The sequence below is a fragment of the Neofelis nebulosa genome, chromosome 9, assembly GCF_028018385.1.
Source record: "Neofelis nebulosa isolate mNeoNeb1 chromosome 9, mNeoNeb1.pri, whole genome shotgun sequence".
NCBI lineage: Eukaryota > Metazoa > Chordata > Mammalia > Carnivora > Felidae > Neofelis > Neofelis nebulosa.
The window spans coordinates 89,787,345-89,810,207 of record NC_080790.1 but is presented as its reverse complement, the minus strand read 5'-3'; the positions used below and the strand labels follow the sequence as shown (position 1 = coordinate 89,810,207).

At 37.0% G+C, this 22,863-nt stretch overlaps 1 protein-coding gene across 7 annotated transcripts in view; it reads left to right on the top strand.

The window, feature by feature from the left end:
- The window catches only part of SEPTIN10 (septin 10), a 66,897-nt gene that overhangs the window by 5,777 nt on the left and 38,257 nt on the right, over window positions 1-22,863 (top strand). For 6 of the 7 annotated variants that reach the window (XM_058684639.1, XM_058684642.1, XM_058684640.1 and 3 more), the window contains one exon: window positions 21,815-21,883. In XM_058684639.1, the coding sequence (XP_058540622.1) occupies window positions 21,815-21,883 (69 nt within the window). Of the gene's footprint in view, window positions 1-10,481; window positions 10,501-21,814; window positions 21,884-22,863 lie in introns of those variants that run through there. The other variant, XM_058684643.1, reaches the window with a different exon arrangement.

The following is a 22,863-nucleotide window of genomic DNA, read 5'->3' as shown; positions in this document are numbered from 1 at the left end:
ACTTGTAACATTATTTGAATAAGAGTGGTGAGAACAGACATACTTGCTTTGTGATGGGGGGAAAACATTCAGTCTTTTATCACAGATGTAGATTTTTTTGTAGATGTTCTATCAAATTCATGAGGGATTTTGGTCTGTAGGTTTTTGTATTGTCTTTATTTAGTTTGGTATCAGGGTAATAATAGTTTCATAAAATTAATTGGGAAGTGTTCCCTCCTTTTTCTGGAAGAGACTGTATGTATAGTATTGGTGTTAATTCTTCCTTAAATGTTTGATAGACTTCTTTAGTGAAACCATCTGGGCGTGGAGATTTCTTTTTTATAGTTTTAAAATTACAAATTTAATTTCCTTAGTTGTTATGTGGCTATTATTATTTCATATTGGGTGAGTTGTGGTAGTGGGTGGTTTTGTGATCCATTCCTTCTAAGTTGTTATTTTTATGTGTATGAAGTTGTTAATAATATTCCCTTATATTGATGTCTTTGGGGCCTGTAATAATATTCCCTGTTCCATTTCTTTTTTTTTTTTGAATTTTAATGTTTTATTTGTGTGAGAGAGAAAGGATGTGGGTGGAGGGGAGGGGCAGAGAGAAGGGGGTGGAGTGGGGACAGAGGATCTGAAGCTGGCTCTGCACTGTCAGCAGAGAGCCTGGATGCTGGGCCTGAACTCAGAGTGTGAGGTCTTGACCTGAGCCAAGTCAGACACTTAACCACCTGAGCCACCCAGGCATCCCTCCCTGTTCCATTCCTAATAGGGTTATATTGTGTCCTCTGCATTTCTTGGTCAGTCTGGTTAGAAGTTTGTCAATTTCATTCATCTTTTCAAAGAACCTGCTTTGTTTCATTGATTTTTCTCTGTTGTTTTTCTATTTTATTTATTTATTCATTTATTTTAAAGTTTATTGAGAGAGAGAGAGAGCAGGAGCAGGGGAGGGCAGAGAGAGAGAGGGAGACAGAGGATCTGAAGCAGGCTCTGTGCCTGATGCAGGGCTTGATATCACAAACCGTTAGATCATAACCTGAGCGGAAGTCTGATGCTTAACTGAGCCACCCAGGTGCCCTTGTTTTTCTGTTTTAAATATAACTGATTTATGATCTTTATTTCCTTTCATTTGCTTGTTTTCGGTTTATTTTGCTCTTTTTCTAAGTTTTTACGGCAGACCTCAGATCATTGATTTGAGACTTCCTCATTTCTAATATATGGACTTGATGGTGTGAACTTTCCTCACAGCATGGCTTTAGCTGTGTCCCACAAATTTGGGTATGTTTTATTTTCATTTTCATTCTACCTTTATTATTTAAAGAGTTATATTAAATCTCGCTTGATACTCAGGTTTCCAGGTTTTTTTTGTTTTGTTTTTTTTAAGAGAAGAGGACATCAAGACTCTGAAAGTTTTGTATTTTGCTGATGGAATCATAGCTGGTGATGGTGAGATCTGCTCTTGGCATATTGTTTCTGCCAGTCTCCAGGATGCCCCTTATTAGTAATTGCATAAGTTTTATTTCAAAAGATCTTGACTATATAGTTATATATTGCTGACTGCGATAATAGATCTTGAAATAACATTAACTACCTTTTCCTTTCTCCTGAGAAAAGCACCTATAAATTCCCACTTACCAAAACTTTTAAATCGTATCCATATTTTTTCAGTTCTTATCTGTATTTGTCATTTCCTCTTTCAGCTGCAATGCTTCAGAACTCTTATGTTTCTTTTTTAGTTATCTTTCAGTGAGGATGTTTGTATCTTAGAGGCTTCCCTCATTTTATTTTCCATTTCAAAGTTGTGATTCTTAATTCTTTACTTTCACGTCTTGGAATTAATGACCACCTCAGTGCCTTGATGTATTTTCATTTCATCATCTGGAGAGACTTCTTTCCTACTGATCCATATCCTATAATCATTATGGGATAATGAAAGACCAAGTTCCTTTCTCACCTTCTCTAAAACTTTTCCAGAGAATTCTAATCCTCGACAATCTGTCATACTACTTGTTTGCCACTTAGTCACATGCTACCTTGTAATACTTCCTAACTTATGTTTGTATTGTTACTTAACTTTTTGCATCAATTAAATTTTAATGAGCCTTGCATTTTTCCCCTCTATTAAATGATCTGTCTTCAGGAAGAGAGCCTGTAATATTCTTTGTATCCTTCATAGCCATGATTTTATATTGTTTAGGACAGATGTTGATTATATTTTATATGGAAAATAAGTTCACCTTGAATCATTTTATTCTTGTTCAATGTTAAATGCTTAAATTATGAATTCTTGTAGGTAGCCAGGAGCTATTTCTTAGTCTACATTTATGCTTTCATGAAGCTCCATCTTCATCCAGGCTGGACACAGATAGTGTCATACCTTTTAGGTATTTCCAGACTGATTTTGATCCTAACATAGTCCCAGACTATACCTATTTGTACTGGTATGTATGTATGTATTTCAGTGTGTGGAAGAGGAGGAAGAAGAAGGGTGCTTTTAAAATTTTATATTTTACTACAAATAGATTTTCTCTCTTTAGGAATATGTATCAGACCTCATTTTTAATCATATTAAAATCATATAGCTTTCTCTGCTTAAGATTTTAAGTATTCCTAATACAAAATACCTGATTCTAAAAGCTCTTTTACTGGGAACTTTAATTTTTTACAATTTCTTGTCATTTATTGGAAGGAAATTTGATTTAGATGGTGCTGTATTTTAAAAATTTACTTAACACCTTGTAAGATATGTATCTACTACTGGTTTGAAGATCAGGGAAGTAGGAATCACATTTATAGTCTCAATAACATAAATAAAAGATTAAAAACTCATTTTAAATACCTTTAAAATAAATATTATGATGTAGTAGACTGGGATATAGCATTTAGATTTTGTTAGTATTACCTTTAGTAAATATGCATGTTGTGCTCTAATATTCTTCCCATTTTTGAAAATTTGTCTTTGGCAGTTACACTTATTTGAAATTAACTGCTCTTTTTTGCATTTCTTAGCAAGTATAGAGATTTTTCTTTTTTTTTAAGTTTTTTTTATTTTGAGAAAGGGGGGGCATGCGTGGGTGAGGGGCAGAGATAGAGGGGGAGGATCCCAAGCAGGCTCCACATTGATAGCTCAGAGCCTGATGAGGGGCTTAAACCCAAAAATGCAAGATCATGACCTGAGCCAAAATCAAGAGTCGAACGCTTAATGGAATGAGCCACCCAGGTACCCCAGTCTAGAGATTTTTCATTGAGGATTTAGCTAAAATAGTTTAAGTATAGTAGAACTCAAAGTTCATTCCAGAACATCTTCTTCTTTTTTTTTCTTGGGAAGACGTCTTTATTGCTAAATTTAATGGACACATTTTATTAGTTATTTAATATTTCAGAATTTCTTGTTGCTGGTCCCTTCTTTAAAACAATTCCTCCCCCTTCAAGATGTCGTAACTGTAGGATTTTCTTTCTGCTTTCTTTTTTAAAAAAATTATTTCCTTTTGTTTTAAATTTTATTTATTTATTTATTTATTTATTTATTTATTTATTTATGTTTATATATGAAATTTATTGTCAAATTGGTTTCCATACAACACCCAGTGCTCATCCCAACAGGTGCCCTCCTCAATGGCCATCACCCACTTTCCCCTCCTTCCTACCCCCCCCATCAACCCTCAGTTTATTCTCAGTTTTTAAGAGTCTCTTATGGTTTGGCTCCCTCCCTTCTAACTTTTTTTTTTTCCTTCCCCTTCCCCCATGGTCTTCTGTTAAGTTTCTCAGGATCCACATATGAGTGAAAACATATGGTATCTGTCTTTCTCTGTATGACTTATTTCACTTAGCATAACACTCTCTAGTTCCATCCACGTTGCTACAAGAGGCCATATTTCATTCTTTCTCATTGCCCAGTATTATTCCATTGCTTCTTTTAAAGGTGAATTTTGTTTGCCAGTCTTTTTTTTTTTTTTAGAGAGAGAGAGAGGGGGAGAGAGAGCAAGCACGAGCTGGGGAGAGGGGCAGAGGGAGAGAGAGAATCTCAAGTGGGCTCCATGTTCAGCTCAGAGCCCCAGTCAGGGCTATATCCCATGACCCTGGGATCACAACCTCAGCCGAAATCAAGAGTTGGATGCTCATCTGACTGAGCCACTCGGGCACCCCTCCCTTGTTTGCCAGTCTTAAAGTTGTTCAGTATTATATTTTGGCAGCCCCCTTTTCCTTCTCTGTTTTGTTCAATTTAAATAATGTTACGTCAGATGTACAGGTTTCCCTTTGGCTCCCTATAAACCATATTATCATAGACAAATGAAGGTGTGTGATTACAGTTTTACCTAGAGAAGTCTTGAGTCCTGGAACAGTGCCAGGTGTCTTAGTACATGATCCCTTTAGACCTTGGTTTGAAGAAACATGGTTACCATATTCTCTTAGTAACCATGAATTGATTACATTGGGAATTCTAGAATTTTCAGTTTCTTTCAGTCTGTTTTTTCAGACACTAGATCATTTTAAGTTACAGAGTAAATAAATTGTTGGGGCAAATTTTAAAAAGTGAACTGGGTATTGAGGCTAGAAAGGAAGGTAAAGGCAAACAGCATGTGAAAGATTTTTGAAATGTATCCTAAGGGAGATACAAGCTGAGGAGAAGGACCCTAGGCTTTCGAATTTCACTTCTACTTCTTTCTCTTATAGGGGAAGATGCTTGAAAACTGAAGTGACAGGAAGTGGTAGTTTCTGTGATAGGAACATGGGAGAGCTAAGGCTGTAGAACCTCTATTAGGGGAGAGGGATAAAGATATACCCTCTCAGCCAAGTTCCATTTAATGCTGTCCCAGGTCTTTTTCCATTTAAGGAATCCTACATAATCTGATACTAAACCTGAGACAACTGACAGATGTAAAAAAGTAAATATATGGCAGTATTTTAGAGATTGCATAGTCATCATTTAGTTAACAAAAGATAGGTCCCAGAAATGCTTATGACCAGACGTAGAAATTAGATAGGAGACACAGGATTATTTGCTGGAATATCAGACTTGAGTAATGTATTAAATTGAAAAATAAACTAAAATAATGCCATATGTTGAACAAAGTAATATATACATAGGAAGAAGAAGGGGCTACCATTGGGAAAGAAAAGTTAATTGTGTTTGAGATTTGGATGTGGGGTAAGACCAGGAGGATGATCTGGCCCTGCAGGTCCTTGCCAGGTATAATGGGTGCTCTAGCCCCTTCAAACTAGTTTCAGACAGCCTATTGTCATATGACCCAGGGATTTACCAAAGAGAAGATGGGAGAACCATGAGACATCTTCTCTGATCTCCTTTTACCTCTCCTCTTAAGAACTAGGTCAAGTTTATCCTACCTTCTGTGTGAGCTATGCTTATAGAGACAGCAAAGAGTCCTGTTATTCTGTTTATTATGATATGTGTAGAAAGGTATTTTGTGAGTCATCTGTATGCTGTTTTTTTCATAGATGAATATAAAATGTGCACAGCAATATTTTCCTTAGTTGAATGTATACCTTTTAGCTGGAATGTTACTTTGCACTGCAGATTAAGCCAGAAACGATTGAATCAGTTTTGAAAATAAAAAGATATCTTTGTGTTTTTTTTTTTAAATGTTTATTTATTTATTTTGAGAGAGAGTGAGAGTGAGTGGGGGGAGGGGCAGAGAGAGAGGGAGAAAGAATCCCAAGCAGGCTCTGCACTGACAGTGTGGAGCCCGAGGGAGGGCTCACGAACTGTGAGATCATGACCTGAGCCAAAATCAAGACTTGGATGCTTAACCAACTAAGCCACCCAGATGCCTGAACATGAGATGCCTTTTAATTGTATTTACCAATCAAGAGAAAATTCACTTAAAATTTTTCAAGGTTTTTTTTTTTTTTAAACTAAAGTGAACTTTACCCATTATTTTCAATTTCTTTGTACATACTTTTACTTTTTTTAGTGGTCTAGTAATCTTTAAAGATCTTTGCAAAAGTTAAAGTATTCAAGATACATTTTTATATGGTTTTCTCCTTTGCTGCTTTGAGTAAATCCACTGGGGTAATTGGATAATACCAAATGCTAAAGTGCATTCACTGTGACAAGTACTTTAGTTGTAATATCACATTTATCTTCCCAACCCTAGGAGCTCAGAACTGTTATTTTCATTTTGGAGGGATGAGGCTTAACTTTCTCAAATTTTGCTGAGAAGTCTTGTTTTGTTTATGTTGTTGTTGTACCTCCTTGTCCCAGGCCCTCCTACATGGCTTTGGCAGTTATTTAGTGCTCCAACAGTTTGCGTCTGTTGCCACCATAAGCAATTAATTCTAACAGCCTTCTTAAGCCATACATTTATACTGATGTCATGTTAATTCTTCTCTACTGTGACATGGACCATTGAGATCATTTCTAGGGGATCTCTGTTTTGGGAGAAGACAGGCTGCTTGTCATATGGTAACAGAGATTCTGTTGTATAGAAAAGAAATCTAATTTGCAGTTTCCACCTAACTCTGAGAGCCAAAAGAACTTCATACTGAATTGTAATTTGAGCAATTGGAGAAAATATTTTAATCTCCTTTTGCATTTGCTTATTTTGGTGTATATTTACTTTTTTATTGCTGCTTACAAATTATCATTTGTTGTCTCAATGACCTAGTTTATCCTCACATATTCTAAGTTTTTGTTAGCTTCTGCTTTCTTGTGAATTGATTACTTATGTTTAGTTAGAAAATTTTGTTATATCTTCATAAATTAAGCTTTTTTATTGAGGTATAATTTATGTGTAGTGAAATTTACCCTTTTTTATTATAAAGTCTTAGGAGTTTTGATGAACACATATAGTTGTGTGTAACTACAACTATAATCAAAGATATAGAACATTTCTATCACCATTTCCTTCCCCTGTTATTCCTTTGTGCTTCTTTGTATTCCTCCTCCATCTCTGACAATCACTGATCAGTTTTCTGCTCCTGTTGTTTTGCCTTTACCAGAGTGTCCTACATATGGAATTATTGTAGCCTTGAGCTGGCTTCTTTCACTGAAAGCAATACTTTTGAGATTTGTCCATGTTGTTGCATGTTCCTTTTTATTGCTGAGTAGTATTCCATTGCATGGATGTATCACAGTTGAGTTTGTTCATTCTTTATTTGAGGAATACTTGGGCTGTTTCCAGTTTTTAACAGTTTTCAATAAAATCACTGTGTACATTCACATACAGGCTTTTATGTGAATATAAGTTTTTTATTTCATCTGGGTTGATATCTAGGAGTAAGATTGCTGAGTAGAATGGTAGGTATGTATTTAAGAAGCTGTCAAACTGTTTTCCAAAATGTTTGTACCAATTTGCCTTCCTAACATTAATGACTGAGAACCCTTGTTGCTCTGCATCTTTGCCAGTATTGTTAGTTTTTTAAAAAGTCATTTTTATAGGTATATAGTCATATCTTGTAATTTATTTGGCTTTATCTAATGAGTGATGATGTTGAGCTACTGTCATTTGCTTATTTGCCATCTCTGTATTCCTGGTGAAGTATCTGTTCAAATATTTTCCCATTTTTAAAATTAAGTTATTGTATAATTATTGAGTTGTACAAGTTTTTAAAAGATACGTTTTTCATATTCCTTTATGATATAAATAATTTACAAATGTTTTATCAATCAAAGTATGTGTCTTGAGTTTTCATTCTCTTAACAGTGTCTTGAAGAGCAGAAGCTTTTTTGGTTTATTAGGTTCAATTTATCATTTTTTTCTTTTATGGATCATGCTTCTGGTGTGGTAGCTAAGAAGTTTTTGTCTAACCTAAGGCCACAAGGTTTTATGTATACAATCTGTTTTGAGTTAATTTTTGTATATGTTACCAGGTTCCTTTTTTGTTTTTGTTTTTTGGGGGGAGATATTGGAACCTTAATTATTCTGGCACCATTTTTAAATTTTTTTTTAAATGTTTATTTTTTTTTGAGAGACAGAGACAGAGTGCAAGTGAGCGAGGGGCAGAGAGAGAGAGAGAGAGAGAGAGAGAGAGAGAGAGAGAGAGAATCCAAAGCAGACTCCAGGCTCTGAGCTGTCAGTGCAGAGCCTGATGTGGGGCTTGAATTCATGGACTTCGATATCATGACCTGAACTCAAATCTGATGCTTAACTAACTGAGCCACCCAGGCGTCCCTCTGGTACCATTTTTAAAAAACACTATCCTTTCCACATTGAATTGCATTTGCACCTTGTTGGAAATCTACCTCCCCCTCTCCTTTGACTGCTCTGGCTCACATCACTCTCTTTCCTTCATGATATTGACCATACTTTGCTTTCTTGTTTAACTGCCTCCTCTTCATTAAGCTCCTTGAGAGGAGGAGGTTTTGTATGGGACCAAGGATAGAAAGGGTATCCAAGCAGAGGTAATGATAATTGCTGGGGTAGAAATTTGGCATGTCTGAAAACATGCCAAAAGGGGTCATCAAAAACAACATGAAGCTGCAGAAATAGATGGTGGTCAAATCCTGTAGGGCCTTAGTGAGGCCATAGTACCAAAGGAGACTATGGTCTAGGACAGAAGGATTGGCATAGAGAGGGAACAGGGCATCATCACACTGTGATACTCCTTTTTGCCAAAGTGTATAAAAGAGGGGCAATAAAAAATTTCATTTATTTATTACCTGTGTCATGTTTCACAGCTCCCTAAAGAGTTCTGCCCACTGCTTTTCTTGGGTTAAAATGGATTAAGCCTTCCTTACGTATTGGTTATTTTAGTCAGAATATAGTAATGTTTTACTAAATTTACATGTGAGTAAACTTTTCCCAGAGGAGATTTGCGAGAGCTACGTTTCAAGGATTCCTGTCACTAATGGATACCTCTTGTAGCACAAAACCTGGAGATGGCCTGGTTGACCCTTTACTCCTCATTGCCACTTCCAGATCATTCTCCTCTCCTCCCTAAACATTCTCTCTTGACTTTCAATCAGCTATCCCACTGTATACTCACTATCTCTCTGTTACATTCATCTCTAAAACTTATCTGCCTCCATGCTTGATGGTGTAGGTACTGGCTCCCTGTGATTCTCCAACATTAGATCTGTGGTAATTCTATGGGATTTCAGTATCCACATGGATTATCCTTTCAGTACCCTGCCTTTCAGTTTTTGGCCTCTTCTCCTTCAATGTCTTGTATTCTGTTCCCTGCTTTCACCTGTCCTTCTTGTGGTTAATATCTTGACCTTGTTATTCCCTGTAAATGCGGCCCCTCCAGGCAGTCCACTCAGCCACACCTCCTACCTTTTCTGTTTACTCCCTGTGGTACCAAGTCCCACAATTCTTTGACCTGACCTGTTGTTCCTACTACCTTTTCCCTTCCTTCATGTCTTCCATGCTCTTTCCCCTTTTTGCCCAGTTGTAAGTCCTTCCTCATAACATTTATAGTCATTTCCTTGCGTGTCTCAGTTCCCTTCCTTGCTTCATCATTCTCCACTGGCAAAAGCCACACACAGTGAAATTATACTATCTCCAGACTCTGCTCATGCAGCCTCACAGCTGAATAAGATTGAGGGTAATCATGCTGAATGGTCTCACTCTTAAGTCATGACCACTGGACTCTGGAGGCCTTGGTGCTGCCTGAAAATTGTACCACATTTTCTTCATTTATTTGCCCTCTAATTCTTCTAGATTAAGGATCTTCTAGATTAAGGGTTTTCTTTATAGGGTCAAATAGTATTTTCAGCGTTGTAAGCCAGATGGTCTCTCACAACTATGCAACTCTGTTGTGGCCTGAAAACAACCACACACAATATGTAAAGGAATGATAGTGGCATACTCTCTCCTCCCCCAAAGGCTTTCTTTACCTGTCTTCCAGGATTCCACATATATCTGGATTTCTTTCACCCTCTTTGGCTGATCTTTCTCAGTCACTTAGACTGGTTGCTCCTCAGTTCCCCAGCCTTTAAATGTTGGAGTTCCCCCAGCGTTCACTTCTGTGATCCCTTTTCTTTTCTAAATACCTTTTACTCCGTGGGTGATTTCATCTCTTCCTGTAGCATTGACTACTTGCCATGTACTGATGACTTCAGAATTTTCACCTGTGATCTAGAGATCCTTCACTCTCAACTTGTCTATCCAGCTACCTACCTAGTACCTCCACTTCAGCATCTAATAGGCATTTCCAATTTAATATGTTTCAGAGAGAACTCCTGACCTTCCACAGTCCTCATTCTATTGTCTTCCCAGTTCCAGTAAGTGGAAGCTCCCTCCTCCATGTTGCTCAAATAAAAAACTTGGAAACCATTCTCTATATCTCTTTACATCCCACATTGAACATTCAACAAGTTCTAATTTTTTTTTAATGTTTGTTTATTTTTGAGAGAGACTGAGACAGAGCTCACGTTGGGGAGGAGCAGAGAGAGACACACACACAGAATCCAAACCAGGCTCCAGGCTCTGAGCTGTCAGCACAGATCCCAATGTGGGGCTCGAATTCACAAATGGTGAGATCATAACCTGAGCCAAAGTCGAAGTCTTAACCTACTGACCAGCCAGGTGCCTCTCAACAAGTTCTACTTTTGAGGTAGATCCAGAATTTAACCATGTCTTACCTCTTACATTATTCACATTCTGCCATGATCTTTTTTCTTGAATTAACATAGTAGCTTCTTAACCAGTCTACCTGTTTCTGTGTTGCCATTATTTTTTTGAATTTTTAAATTTTATTTAAATCCAAGTTAGTTAACATATAGTATATTAATTTCAGGAGTAGGATTTAGTGATTTATCACCAGCATATAACACCCAGTCCTCATCCCAACAAGTACTCTCCTTAGTGCCCATCACCCATTTAGCTCATTCCCCCTACCCAACACCCCTCCAGCCAGCCTCAATTTGTTCTCTGAATTTAAGAGTCTCTACAGTTTGCCTCCCTCTTTTTATCTTATTTTTCCTTCCCTTCCCCTATGTTCATCTGTTTTGTTTCTTAAATTCCACATATGAGTGAAATCATATATTTATCTTTCTCTGACTGACTTACTTCACTTAGCATAATACACTCTAGTTCCATTTGCCTTGCCATTCTTTAGTCTACTCTCAACATAGTAGCTGTAGCGAACTATTTAATACAAAGAGAAATCATGTCTTTCTTATGCTAAAAACTCTTCAAAGCCAGTCCTTACATAATTTGGCTCTCATTTCTCTCTGACCTCTCTGCATCTCCCTTCCTCCCCTGCAGCCACCAGCCACATTGGCCTCCTTGATGTTCCTCATACCAACAGCAACATCTGCCTCAGGATCCTTGCAATGGTTTAATTCCTTCTGCCTGGAATGCTCTTCCTCCAGATAGCCCCTTCATCTGCTCTTCTCCCTTAACTCCTTCAGGTCCCCTAACTCCTACGTCTTCAGGACGTACTTACCACCTTTCCAGTTAGGCCTTCTCTAACCTCAGGGCACCTGGCTGGCTCAGTCAGTAGAGCATGCAACTCTTGATCTCAGGGTTTCGAGTTTGAGCCAACGTTGGGTATAGAGATTACTTAAAAAAAGTAAAATCTTTAAAAACAAAACCAAAATGATCTCTCCTCACTCATGCCACCTCCACATTTCCTGTCCCCCTTTCTTGTCTTATTTTTCTTTATTGTGTTTATTATTCTCTTTTATTAGCAGTGTCTGCTTTATGCCTGTCTTTCCCTAACTGGAATGGAAGCTCCCTGGTGGCCAGGACTTTTTTCTGTTTTGCTCAGTTATACTTCCCCCATACCTAGGATAGTTCCTGGAACATAGTAGTCATTCAATACATACCTTTTGAATAAATGCATTTTTATAGATATTTGAAAAATACTTATATTCTATTAGTCTCTGTTAAATTGACATAAATGATAATATTAATGGTTATCAAGAAGAAAAGGTAGTATTCTCTTCCCTCTAAGAATCAGACTCCAAGTGTTTGTCCATATGCATAAATAATCTGTAACCATGGTGTCAATACAGTTTTATATTCTTATTTTGCTACTTAATATCACATCATGTCATTAACCTTAATTTTCATAACTATCATTTCCAATTTTTTGTAAAACAAAGTATTTCAACATAGACTTATATGGAACTTCTTCCTTTTTTTAAAAAAGATTTATCTTTTTCTGACTTGTAAAAATAGGATAATACTTTCTAAACTGCAGCCTGTTACTAGTAATATATGGCATTAACTATGTTCAGTCTAAAAATCAAGACTGACTGGCTTAGTGAGTTAGGTTAAATTTTTAGTGCTCTAAAATGTGGAAGAATTACCAATATGGATGAATTCCAGTCTTAGGGAATCAGTGGCAACTTCAAGAGAAATGGGAATTATCACTGTATTTATTTATTTATTTATTTATTTATTTATTTATTTATTGTTAATGTTTATTTTTGAGAGAGAGAGAGAGAGAGAGAGAGAGAACATGAGTGGGGGAGGAGCAGAGAGAGAGGGAGTCACAGAATCCGAAGCAGGCTCCAGGCTCTGAGCTGTCAACATAGAGCCCAACGCGGGGCTTGAACTCAACGAACTGCAAGATCATGACTTGAGCCAAAGTTGGATGCTTAACTGACTGAGCTACCCAGGTGTCCCACCACTGTATTTATTTTTAATAATCATGTAAAAGTTACCCTAGATTAATTATACACTTGACTGAAGACTTCAGTGGTTATGTAGAATCTCCTTGAGGGATCCAGAGCGCTCATGAAAACCTTAAACTCAGTATTTCCAAAATTGCATCAAACCAGTGCTGATTTATCTCATTTTCTTTCCTGCCTCACAGTAACATCTACCAAATTACCACCTTTGAAGGTGGGCATGGCTTCACTCTAAGGCAGAGTGTATGTCCAGCCCCCTGTTTCCTTGTCCAGGCTTACCTCTTCTGTCCACCTTGCACTTAACCTTAAGCCTCCTTAGGCTTGAATGATAATGAGCTTACTGCAGTTTTCCTAGCTTTCCTAGTATACTTGCATGCTTTTGCACACATTGATTCCTCTACTTTCTTTTCCCATTTGCTAGGAATATTCCTATTTCTTCTTCAAGTCTTTGCTCAAGGCTTTTCTTGGCAGTACCTTCTCTGACCATGCAGGGTTCAGTATACCCTGAGCTACTGTGGTGTTTATAAGTTGAATGCATGTCTCCCCACAGTACTAAAATTTAAATTGCAAGGATATTGGCTTATTCACCTTTGTTATTCTGTCCTGAAGACGGAAAACCTTTTAGTAAGTATTGTGTACATTTGTGGAATAAATAAAAAGCAGTATATTGATAGTCTTCATACTGACTCCTCAGTATTCTTTTTTCCCAGATATTCCATGTCAATTTTAAGTCTTTTAATTTAATTTAATTTAATTTAATTTAATTTAATTTATTTTATTTTTTTATGTCTATTTATTTTAGAGAGAGAGAGAGACAGAATGCAAGTGGAGGAGGGGCAGAGAGAGAGGGAGACACAGAATCCAAAACAGGCTGTAGGCTTGGGTGGCTGGGCTCAAACCCACGAATCTTGAGATCATGACCTTAGCTGAAGTCAGACACTTAACTGACTGAACCCCTATTTTTTTACTTTTTAGAGAGAGTGCACACAAGCCAAGGAGAGGGACAAAAAGAGAAAGAAAGAGAATCTTAAGCAGGCTCCCCATTCAGCTCAGAGCCCGACGTGGGGCTCAGTCTCATGTCCCTGGAATCATGATCTGAACTGAAATCAAGAGTCATACTGTCAACCAACTGAGCCACCCAGGTGCCCCTAAGTCCTTCTAATGAATTTCTTCTGCCTTCCCCCCTTCTTCAGCTCCTTTTCCCATTTGCTTGCTTTTCCCATTTACTTTTCAAATTTGACTGGCTTTTTTTCATGAGTCTACATGGAACATGCTCCCTCTCCCAGGAATTCAAGCTGTCTACATTTCATTTTAATAGCCTTTGAGATTTAGTTCCAAAAAGCCTTTTCACATCAACTAGATGCAATTATGTCATGCCTGTCCTTACTTCCCCTTGTCTGAGCATGCAGTTTCCATGGCTCATTCTTCATTCTCCATATCACATACTTTTTCCTCACTGCTTGCTTATAGTTATACAGTCATAAAATCTGAGTTGAAAGAGACCTTAGAAGTTCATTATTTTTGCTTCTCACTCAGTGAAGGAATTGGCTCTGTGTGTCCAGTTGATGACTGTGTCACTGTTTAAACTCCCCCCCCTCCCCCCCCCCCCCCCCGGGCCACTAACTGAATCCTTCCGGGGACAGCCCATTCCACTCTTGCTAGGCAGCTCTAGTCATTCAGTAATTTCTCTTCACTGTGTCAGATTGACCTCTCTAGTCCATTCATGCATCCTAAGTTTTCCCTTGGGAACTCATTTCCCTAAAACAGACTATAGAGATGTTTGAATATACTTTGCTATCCCTTGATCGAGCAATAGGCTAAGAATGTTGGGAAAAATTCGGATTCCCTTGACTCACGCAGTGCTAGAAAATAATTTTTAGAAGGCTTAAAAACTTATGTGTAAGACATGAAACCCTTAAAGAACTTGGAAAAAATTCAGATGGATTTTTTTGAACCTCAGGGTATGAAAAGATTTTTTAAGCTTCACATTTAAGGAAGAAACCAGAAAGGAAAACATGGATTGGACTCTATGAAAACTGAAAGAGTCAGTGACAAATCAGGAAAAGATATTTGTAATACACATGAGAAGCACAGTTATATCTAACAGCTTTTGTTAATAAGAGGAACAAAAAAGGGGATACCCCGATGGGCAAATGGGGGAAAACATGAATTTAAGATTTATGAAAATATTCTGAAAAAAATACTCAAAATAGTGGACGTCAAATTAAGATGTCAGTGTTTGCCTGTGAACTTGACAAACACTTAAAAAGTGTTAATATACTGTATTGATGACTTCATAGTGAAATGAACATACAAATTTTATTTTTTGGTTTTTTTTTTGAACATACTAATTTTGGAAATGTGAGCAGGTATATAGCCTTTTTGAGGAGGAGTTTGACAATATGTTCATACCTTTGATCAGGACAATATGTTCATACCTTTGATACTAGGAATTTATCATGAGGAAATTATCAGATGTACAAAATGATTGATGTTTATACAGGTGTGTCCCCTTGGGTCCTCTGGGAAGCAGATGCTGAAGTTAAGAGTGTTAGAAATAGATTGGGAGTGAGAAGCAGGGAGGGGAGGTAATGCCTGTAAGAGACAGGGAGGAAGCAGTACTGGAAAGGAAAGGCTTCAGGCTCTGATGCAGATTTTGACAGCTGTGAAAGGAAAGAAGCTGAAGCAGAACTTGGCAGAGAGAGCTTCAGAGGTTATTCAGGTCTGGCAGTCTGGGCCAACCCAGTGGAGACCACTCTGACTGCCTGTTAGGGGGGGCTCACCTAGTGCAGAAGGGGCCAGGCCCTGACACGCTCTTTGTGCTCAGTCCTGGGCTAGGGGCTGCCAGGAAGGAGTGGTCTTGGGTGGAATACTGTGCATCCTGAAGGCTCTAAAGCTGGAAGCTATCAGCCAACTGCATTCTTTGTAGCCAAAGGGCTAGTTCTTGCTGGAAGGGAGATGTAAGTACTATACCACAAAATGGATATTCATTGCAGTGTTATTAAAATGACATGATTAGAAATGCTATTTTTTCCTATAATAAACATAAAGTACTCCCATTTCTAATTAAGAGTAGGAAGGTAACTTCAAGATAAGATTACATTTATTATTTTAAGCAGCCATGTATTACTGTAAACTTTTGTTAACCTTGATACCCCTAATTTTTTATCACATGAACTACTATCAAGAATTTACATGTCTTGATCTTTTGAGGCTGAATATTAGACTTTGTATTTACCCTCTAACTTTTATATTTACTGGAGATGATGGTAAAATTGAGGTGATATTTTGATGGGATTTAGACCACCCCAAACTGCCTTAAACTGAGACTGCCCTGGAAGAGATCCAGGTGTGCACATAGGAGGCCAATGTGTTGCTTTGCCTTACACTGCCCAGTCTCACTTCTTTCAGTTGAATTCTTTCTTTTTCCCCTGGGGTGTAATTAGCATCCACTTCTAGAATCAGGTAATGTTAGCACTTGTTTTTAGGAAAATTTTAGATCAACACTCTTAAGTTTATTTTAAAGTTTCCTTAACCTGAAGATTTAATAAAATGATTTTAATCAGTGAGTCTGTGGAATCTTTCAAAGAACTCTAAGCCATACAATAGGCCTAGGTAATTATTTTGACCACTCTCTGCTTTTCGTTCTCTTTTACTTTTTTTTTTTTTTTTTTTTTTTTTGGTCCTAAAAGACTCCAAGAAACACACCAGGGGACAGTTTGAAAACTTTGGTTCTTTGATTAATTTCTTTTTAATACGAAATTTGTTGTCAAATTGGTTTCTATACAACACCCAGTGCTCATCCGAAAAGATGCCCTCCTCAATGCCCAGCACCCACCCTCCCCTCCCTCCTACCCCCCATCAACCCTCAGATTGTTCTCAGTTTTTAAGAGTCTCTTATGGTTTGGCTCTCCCTCTCTAACCTTTTTTTTTTCCTTCCGCTCCCCCATTGGTTTCTGGTAAGTTTCTCAGGATCCACATAAGAGTGAAAACATATGGTATATGTCTTTCCGTGTATGGCTTATTTCACTTAGCATAACACTCTCCAGTTCCATCCACGTTGCTACAAAAGGCCATATTTCATTCTTTCTCATTGCCACATAGTATTCCATTGTATATATAAAGCACAATTCCTTTATCCATTCATCAGTTGATGGACATTTAGGCTCTTTCCATAATTTGGCTATTGTTGAAAGTGCTGCTGTAAACATTGGGGTACAAGTGCCCCTATGCATCAGCACTCCTGTATCCCTTGGGTAAATTCCTAGCAGTGCTATTGCTGGGTCATAGGGTAGATCTATTTTTAATTTTTTGAGGAACCTCCACAGTGTTTTCTAGAGCAGCTGCACCAGTTTTCATTTCCACCAACAGTGCAAGAGGGTTCCCGTTTCTCCACATCCTCGCCAGCATCTATAGTCTCCTGATTTGTTCATTTTAGCCACTCTGACCAGCACGAGGTGGTAATCTCAGTGTGGTTTTGATTTGTATTTCCCTGATGAGGAGTGATGTTGAGCATCTTTTCATGTGCCTGTTGGCCATCTGGATGTTTTCTTTAGAGAAGTGTCTATTCATGTCTTCTGCCCATTTCTTCACTGGATAATTTTTTTTTTTTTTCGGGTGCGGAGTTTGGTGAGTTCTTTATAAATTTTGGATACTAGCCCTTTGTCAGATAATGTCATTTGCAAATATCTTTTCCCATTCCTGCGGTTGCCTTTTAGTTTTGTTGATTGTTTCCTTTGCAGTGCAGAAGCTTTTTATCTTCATGAGGTCCTAATAGTTCATTTTTGCTTTTAATTCCCTTGCCTTTGGGGATGTGTCAAGTAAGAAATTGCTGCAGCTAAGGTCAGAGATGTTTTTTCCTGCTTCTCCTCTAGGGTTTTGATGGTTTCCTGTCTCACATTCAGGTCCTTCATCCATTTTGAGTTTATTTTTGTGAATGGTGTAAGAAAATGGTCTAGTTTCATTCTTCTGCATGTTGCTGTCCAGTTCTCCCAGCACTATTTGTTAAAGAGACTGTCTTTTTTCCATTGGATTTTCTTTCCTGCTTTGTCAAAGATTAGCTGGCCATACTTTTGTGGGTCCAATTCTGGAGTCTCTATTCTATTCCTTGGTCTATGTGCCTGTTTTTGTGCCAATACCATGCTATCTTGATGATTACAGCTTTGTAGTAGAGGCTAAAGGCTGGGATTGTGATGCCCCCTGCTTTGGTCTTCTTCAAAATTACTTTAGCTATTCGGGGCCTTTTGTGGTTCCATGCAAATTTTAGGATTGCTTGTTCTAGCTTCGAGAAGAATTCTGGTACAATTTTGATTGGGATTGCATTGAATGTGTAGATTGCTTTGGGTAGTACTGACATTTTAACAATATTTGTTCTTCCAATCCATGAGCACAGAATGTTTTTCCATTTCTTTATAGCTTCTTCAATTTTCTTCATAAGCTTTCTATAGTTTTCAGCATACAGATCTTTTACATCTTTGGTTAGGTTAATTCCTAGGTATTTTATGGTTCTTGATGCAATTGTGAATGGGATCAGTTTCTTTTTTTGTCTTTCTGTTGCTTCATTATTAGTGTATAAGAATGCAACTAATTTCTGTACATTGATTTTGTATCCTGAGACTTTGATTAATTTTATAAAGATAAAAATTGTGGGAAAATAAAATTAAAATGAAGCTATTAAAACCAAGTCACATTTCTTTTCCTCTAAGGCTCATTGTTATACCTAGAGAAAGGGGCAGTTTCAAGAATGTTTACAAGTAAGGAAACTTGTTATCTAATGTATTTTGTGAAAGAATCAGCAAATGTTTCCCCATAATTGGCTGATAGGAAAAAGGTCATCTATATGTCTCCCTAGGGACCCAGAACAATTGTGTGCCACCTCTGTTGTATTGCCGATACTCCCCAAAGTGAAATTTTGAAGAAATTTCCTTCAGCTATCTCAATGTTTTGGTACTTTTTTCCCCATGATTCATTATATATTATAACTTAAAAAAAAGTGTGTTAGACTTTGCCAGGAATTAAAGGTACTATATGTTTTTTACTTCTAGGTAGTGTATGTATAGATTTAAATATATATGTGTTTGTGAATGTATGATGTATATATGTATTTAAAACAAAGTGTAAAAGCAAACTGCATAATCAAGTGTAGGTAGTGGTTTCATTAGTCTAACTTAGGATGAGACTGTGATTGCCTGTCATGAGTTTGTGTTTCTCAGAGGTAAGTTCTTAAGGTCAGGGCTGTGTCTTACTCCTCTTGAGACCCTGGTACCCAGCACAGTGATTTACACATAGTAAGTGATCATTGATATTGCAGACTGGAATTTCACTTCCAGTTTGTTGTTTTGTTTTGTTTTGTTTTGTTTTAATTTAGGTTTTGCCACTAGAAGGACTTGGTCAGCTCTTGTCCCCTTCTTATTTTACCTTCAGTAATGTCCTGTTAATTTATTAAAACCTTTTTATTCTAAAACTTGTTTTGGAAATTTGACTAGTCAGGTAGCAGCAGTGGAAAATATTAAAAACAACTATTTATAATATTTTTATGTGACTCATTCATACTTCCTGATCAAAACTTTTATCCACAGAGATATTAAGTAGACTTTTTGGCAGGTATTCAGAAACACAGGAAGTGAATAATCAAAAGCAGATCTTTGAAATGAGCTTACATAAATGACAGAAAAATAACCTAGGTTTTATTAGTCAGAATTTAATGATGAACTAGTACAAAACTTATCCTGTTTTTTTAAGCAAATTTTACTTATCAACCGAATTGCTTACTAAGCAAGCATTTAACAAAAATATGCTATTCATTACATTAAAACCCTAAAGCTACTTTCTTACCATATTTTTTTTTACATCAGGAAGTAGCATTCAGCATGGAATGTTCTACACTTTTACTCGATTTATCTAAGGCAAGGCTCTCAACAGGGTCCCCAAACAGTTGTGTTCTGTGGTACTTCTTTGCCTTTACCAACAAGTGAGACTCTTGAGATAGACTCTTCAAAATTCCTCAGTCAGCTACTCATCTCTTGTCTCTAATCTGTTTCTCATCCTCCTTCATAACCTCATTCATAATTGCAAAAGGAGACAATGAACTTTTTTTTTCCCTGTACCAAACTACTATACTCATGATTTACTTTCCCCAAATACAAAATTTTACCTCGCTCCAGTGCTTAGGGATTTTTTTCTACCCTAAATGCCACCTTCTCTCTTGGTATATATACCACTTTCCTGACTCATTTCAATATTATTGTCTTCTCTGAAAACTGCTTTGGCCTTTAATGATCTCTTTCTCCACATGTCTGTAACTACCATTGCTCTTTCCCTTAGTTCTTTCTTACTTTTCTGTTCTGGCATAGGAGAGCGACATGAGCTACTGCCTACATGCCACACAATGACTAGAGGTGAGACAGCTGGATGGAGGGAGTAAGGTGAAGTATATATAATTAAAAAACAAAACCTTAGGCCAATTTGATGTGCTTTGTATCATTATGTAATTTTCACTTTTTAAATTGTGAAAATATGGCTATTATCTGTAAGTGTTCATCACAGAGCTTTTGTTGTGTGCTTTTATATAAGGACATCTTCCAACTTACAGGAGTCATTTCATGTTGGAACAATGTGTTCAGTTGTATGTGGAGTGGTTAAGTCACAAGGCCAGCCTTCAAAAGCTTCTGTTACCCAGAATGTACAGAGGTAGATTATTGTTAGCATTCTGTAAAATCCAGTTATGATATATACCTGTCTATCTGTGAGATTGCATTCACAATCCCAGTGTGTGTGTGTATGGGGGCGGGTGTGTGTATGGGTGTGCATGGTGCCAGAAACACTATTTTCTTGCTACAGTGGTAAGGTTCTTCTCCCTTTCATCATATATTGTCATATACAAAACAGAATACTATACCACAGAATGAATGTAGTAGATCTACATACTAGAAGCAGTTTTCAGGAGAGATTAAGGGAAAAAAAATCACAATGCAGAGCAATAGACCACTACCATTTATATAAACAAAGACACCTGCATATTCACTTATGTTCATACATGTATGGTCTGTCTCTGGAAGTATACATAGGTTTGCTGAAGTACTAGCAAGTCAAGGGTAGGAAGGGAACTTATTTTGCAGTTTTCTTATTGGCACTGTTTGCATTTTTCTTACTATAATCCATTTTACTACTTTTTTAAAAATGCCACATTTCCTTAGTATCTTGTGTAGTCAAAAGTAGGATAGCAGTTTTTGAGGTAGTATGGATTTGAAATTCCCACAACTTCTCTTGTACCTTTTTCCCCCCATTCCTCACTGTTGCAAACAGTGAATATGTGTTTGGTTTACAACTTGGGACAGTAGTAGAAGGAATATCTGCTTTGCAGGCAGATCAGACCTATGTCTACAGCATACTGGCTTTTATGATTTGGAGTAATTTATTTAATTTTATAGAAGCCTTGAATATGTATAGCTCAGAAAATAATAAACATAGTTAAATAAGAAAATATACTTAATGAGCTGCATAGTGATAGACATATAATAGGAATTCTATAAATGATAATTATTTCTATTTTAGTTGGATAACTAAAGGACTTGTTTAAGTTTTTTTTAATTCATTTATGTTTATTTATTTTTGAGAGAGAGAGTGACATAGTGCGAGCAGAGGACGGGCAGAGAGAGACACACACACACACACACACACACACACACACACACACACACAGAATCCAAAGCAGGCTCCAGGCTTTGAGCCATCAGCACAGAGCCCAATGTGGGGCTTGAGCCCATGAACAGTGAGATCATGACCTGCACCAAAGTTGGATGATTGACTGAGCCACCCAGATGCCCCAGGACTTGTTCAGATTTTTAAATCACTGCTTTCTTAAATGTACTAAAATTGGATCATTAACAATTGTATTTACTCTGGCATGCTTCTGTGGCAAATACCTAATTTTGAATATCTCCTTGGCTCTTAGAGTATTTTTTTAGTGAAATAGCTTATTTTCCCTTTTTAATCCTGTAAAGTCTTTTAAGTAAAAGTAATGTTCTTTGTTTTCCTGGATGTAAATGGGAGTTTACTCTTTTATAATATTTTTGCATATGTGGGTAAATGTTTTAATATATATTATATATTGCATATATTTATCCAGCAAGGAAACCATGGTTTTAAACATGAGTCAAGTGTGTAGATTACAAGTGACAACTTGATGATAATGAAAATTTTTAAATTCCTTTTTAACGTGGATATATTATTTAGATATAGGGTTTTTTAGAGTAATATTTTTTTTAATATATTTTTTTCTTTTTTTAGCTCTTTCAGTCTCACATGCCAACAAAAACAACTTGTCCATCCTCACAAGTATCTGATGATGAACAGAAAGTGAGTATATCTTTCAAATAGAGCCATATTGTACTCCACATACCTCTAGGATTTCAAAATAACTGCTCAGAGACCTGACATTTTGTTTGTACCTTGAATGTAAATTAACTTTTATGTTGATTGAAATTGAAAATCAGTAATAGATTGAATAATTGTTGAATGTTTTCAGTGTCTCTTACTGATGTATGGGACTTGAAACAAATTAAAACTCTTGACTGCTTCCAGAGCATTCAGTAGGAGGACTAGCACTGCTTTTGCTGGGCATGCTTACAGAACTTGGTGGGTATAGAGAACTCCTTTAATGACAGGGTGTAGGAAGTCTCCAGGTGGCCCTGCAGATGCCTTCCTGAGTGTGAGATCAAGCTCTTAATGCTTCCAACATTCTTCTAAGTGTGCCTGCATAAGAGGGATGTGCTTTAGTAATTCATATTAAAATATATATTAAAAAAGAGGGAGTATGTTTAACTTGGTGGAAGAGGTGAGTTGATGAGTTTTTAAATAGAAAATGGCAAAAACAAGCACAGGTAATTCAGTAAGATTAAATGATTTCCTTTAGTTCTGTGCCCATTAAGCCTCTTCTTGCTTTTCCCTCTTCCTTCACAAATGCTAAGTTCCCCACGGTTTTGATAAATTATAGTTTGACCACCAAACTACCATCCTTTTTATCTTTTTTCTCTCATTGGTAATAATGGTCTGCTCCATCTTTATTTTATCAACTTGCAAACTTTTAGAATTACTCTTTATCTGCCTTCTAACACATTGCTTTGCTGAGACTGCTGTCAATAGTCACTAGTAATCCTTTAGTGATGAATGCACTGAGTGGATTGCTTAGTCCTCATTTTCTCTGGTCCCTGTTCTTCGTTAAATTATGGTGACCACTGGCACATTTTTTTTTTTTTAATTTTTTTTTCAACGTTTTTTATTTATTTTTGGGACAGAGAGAGAGACAGAGCATGAACGGGGGAGGGGCAGAGAGAGAG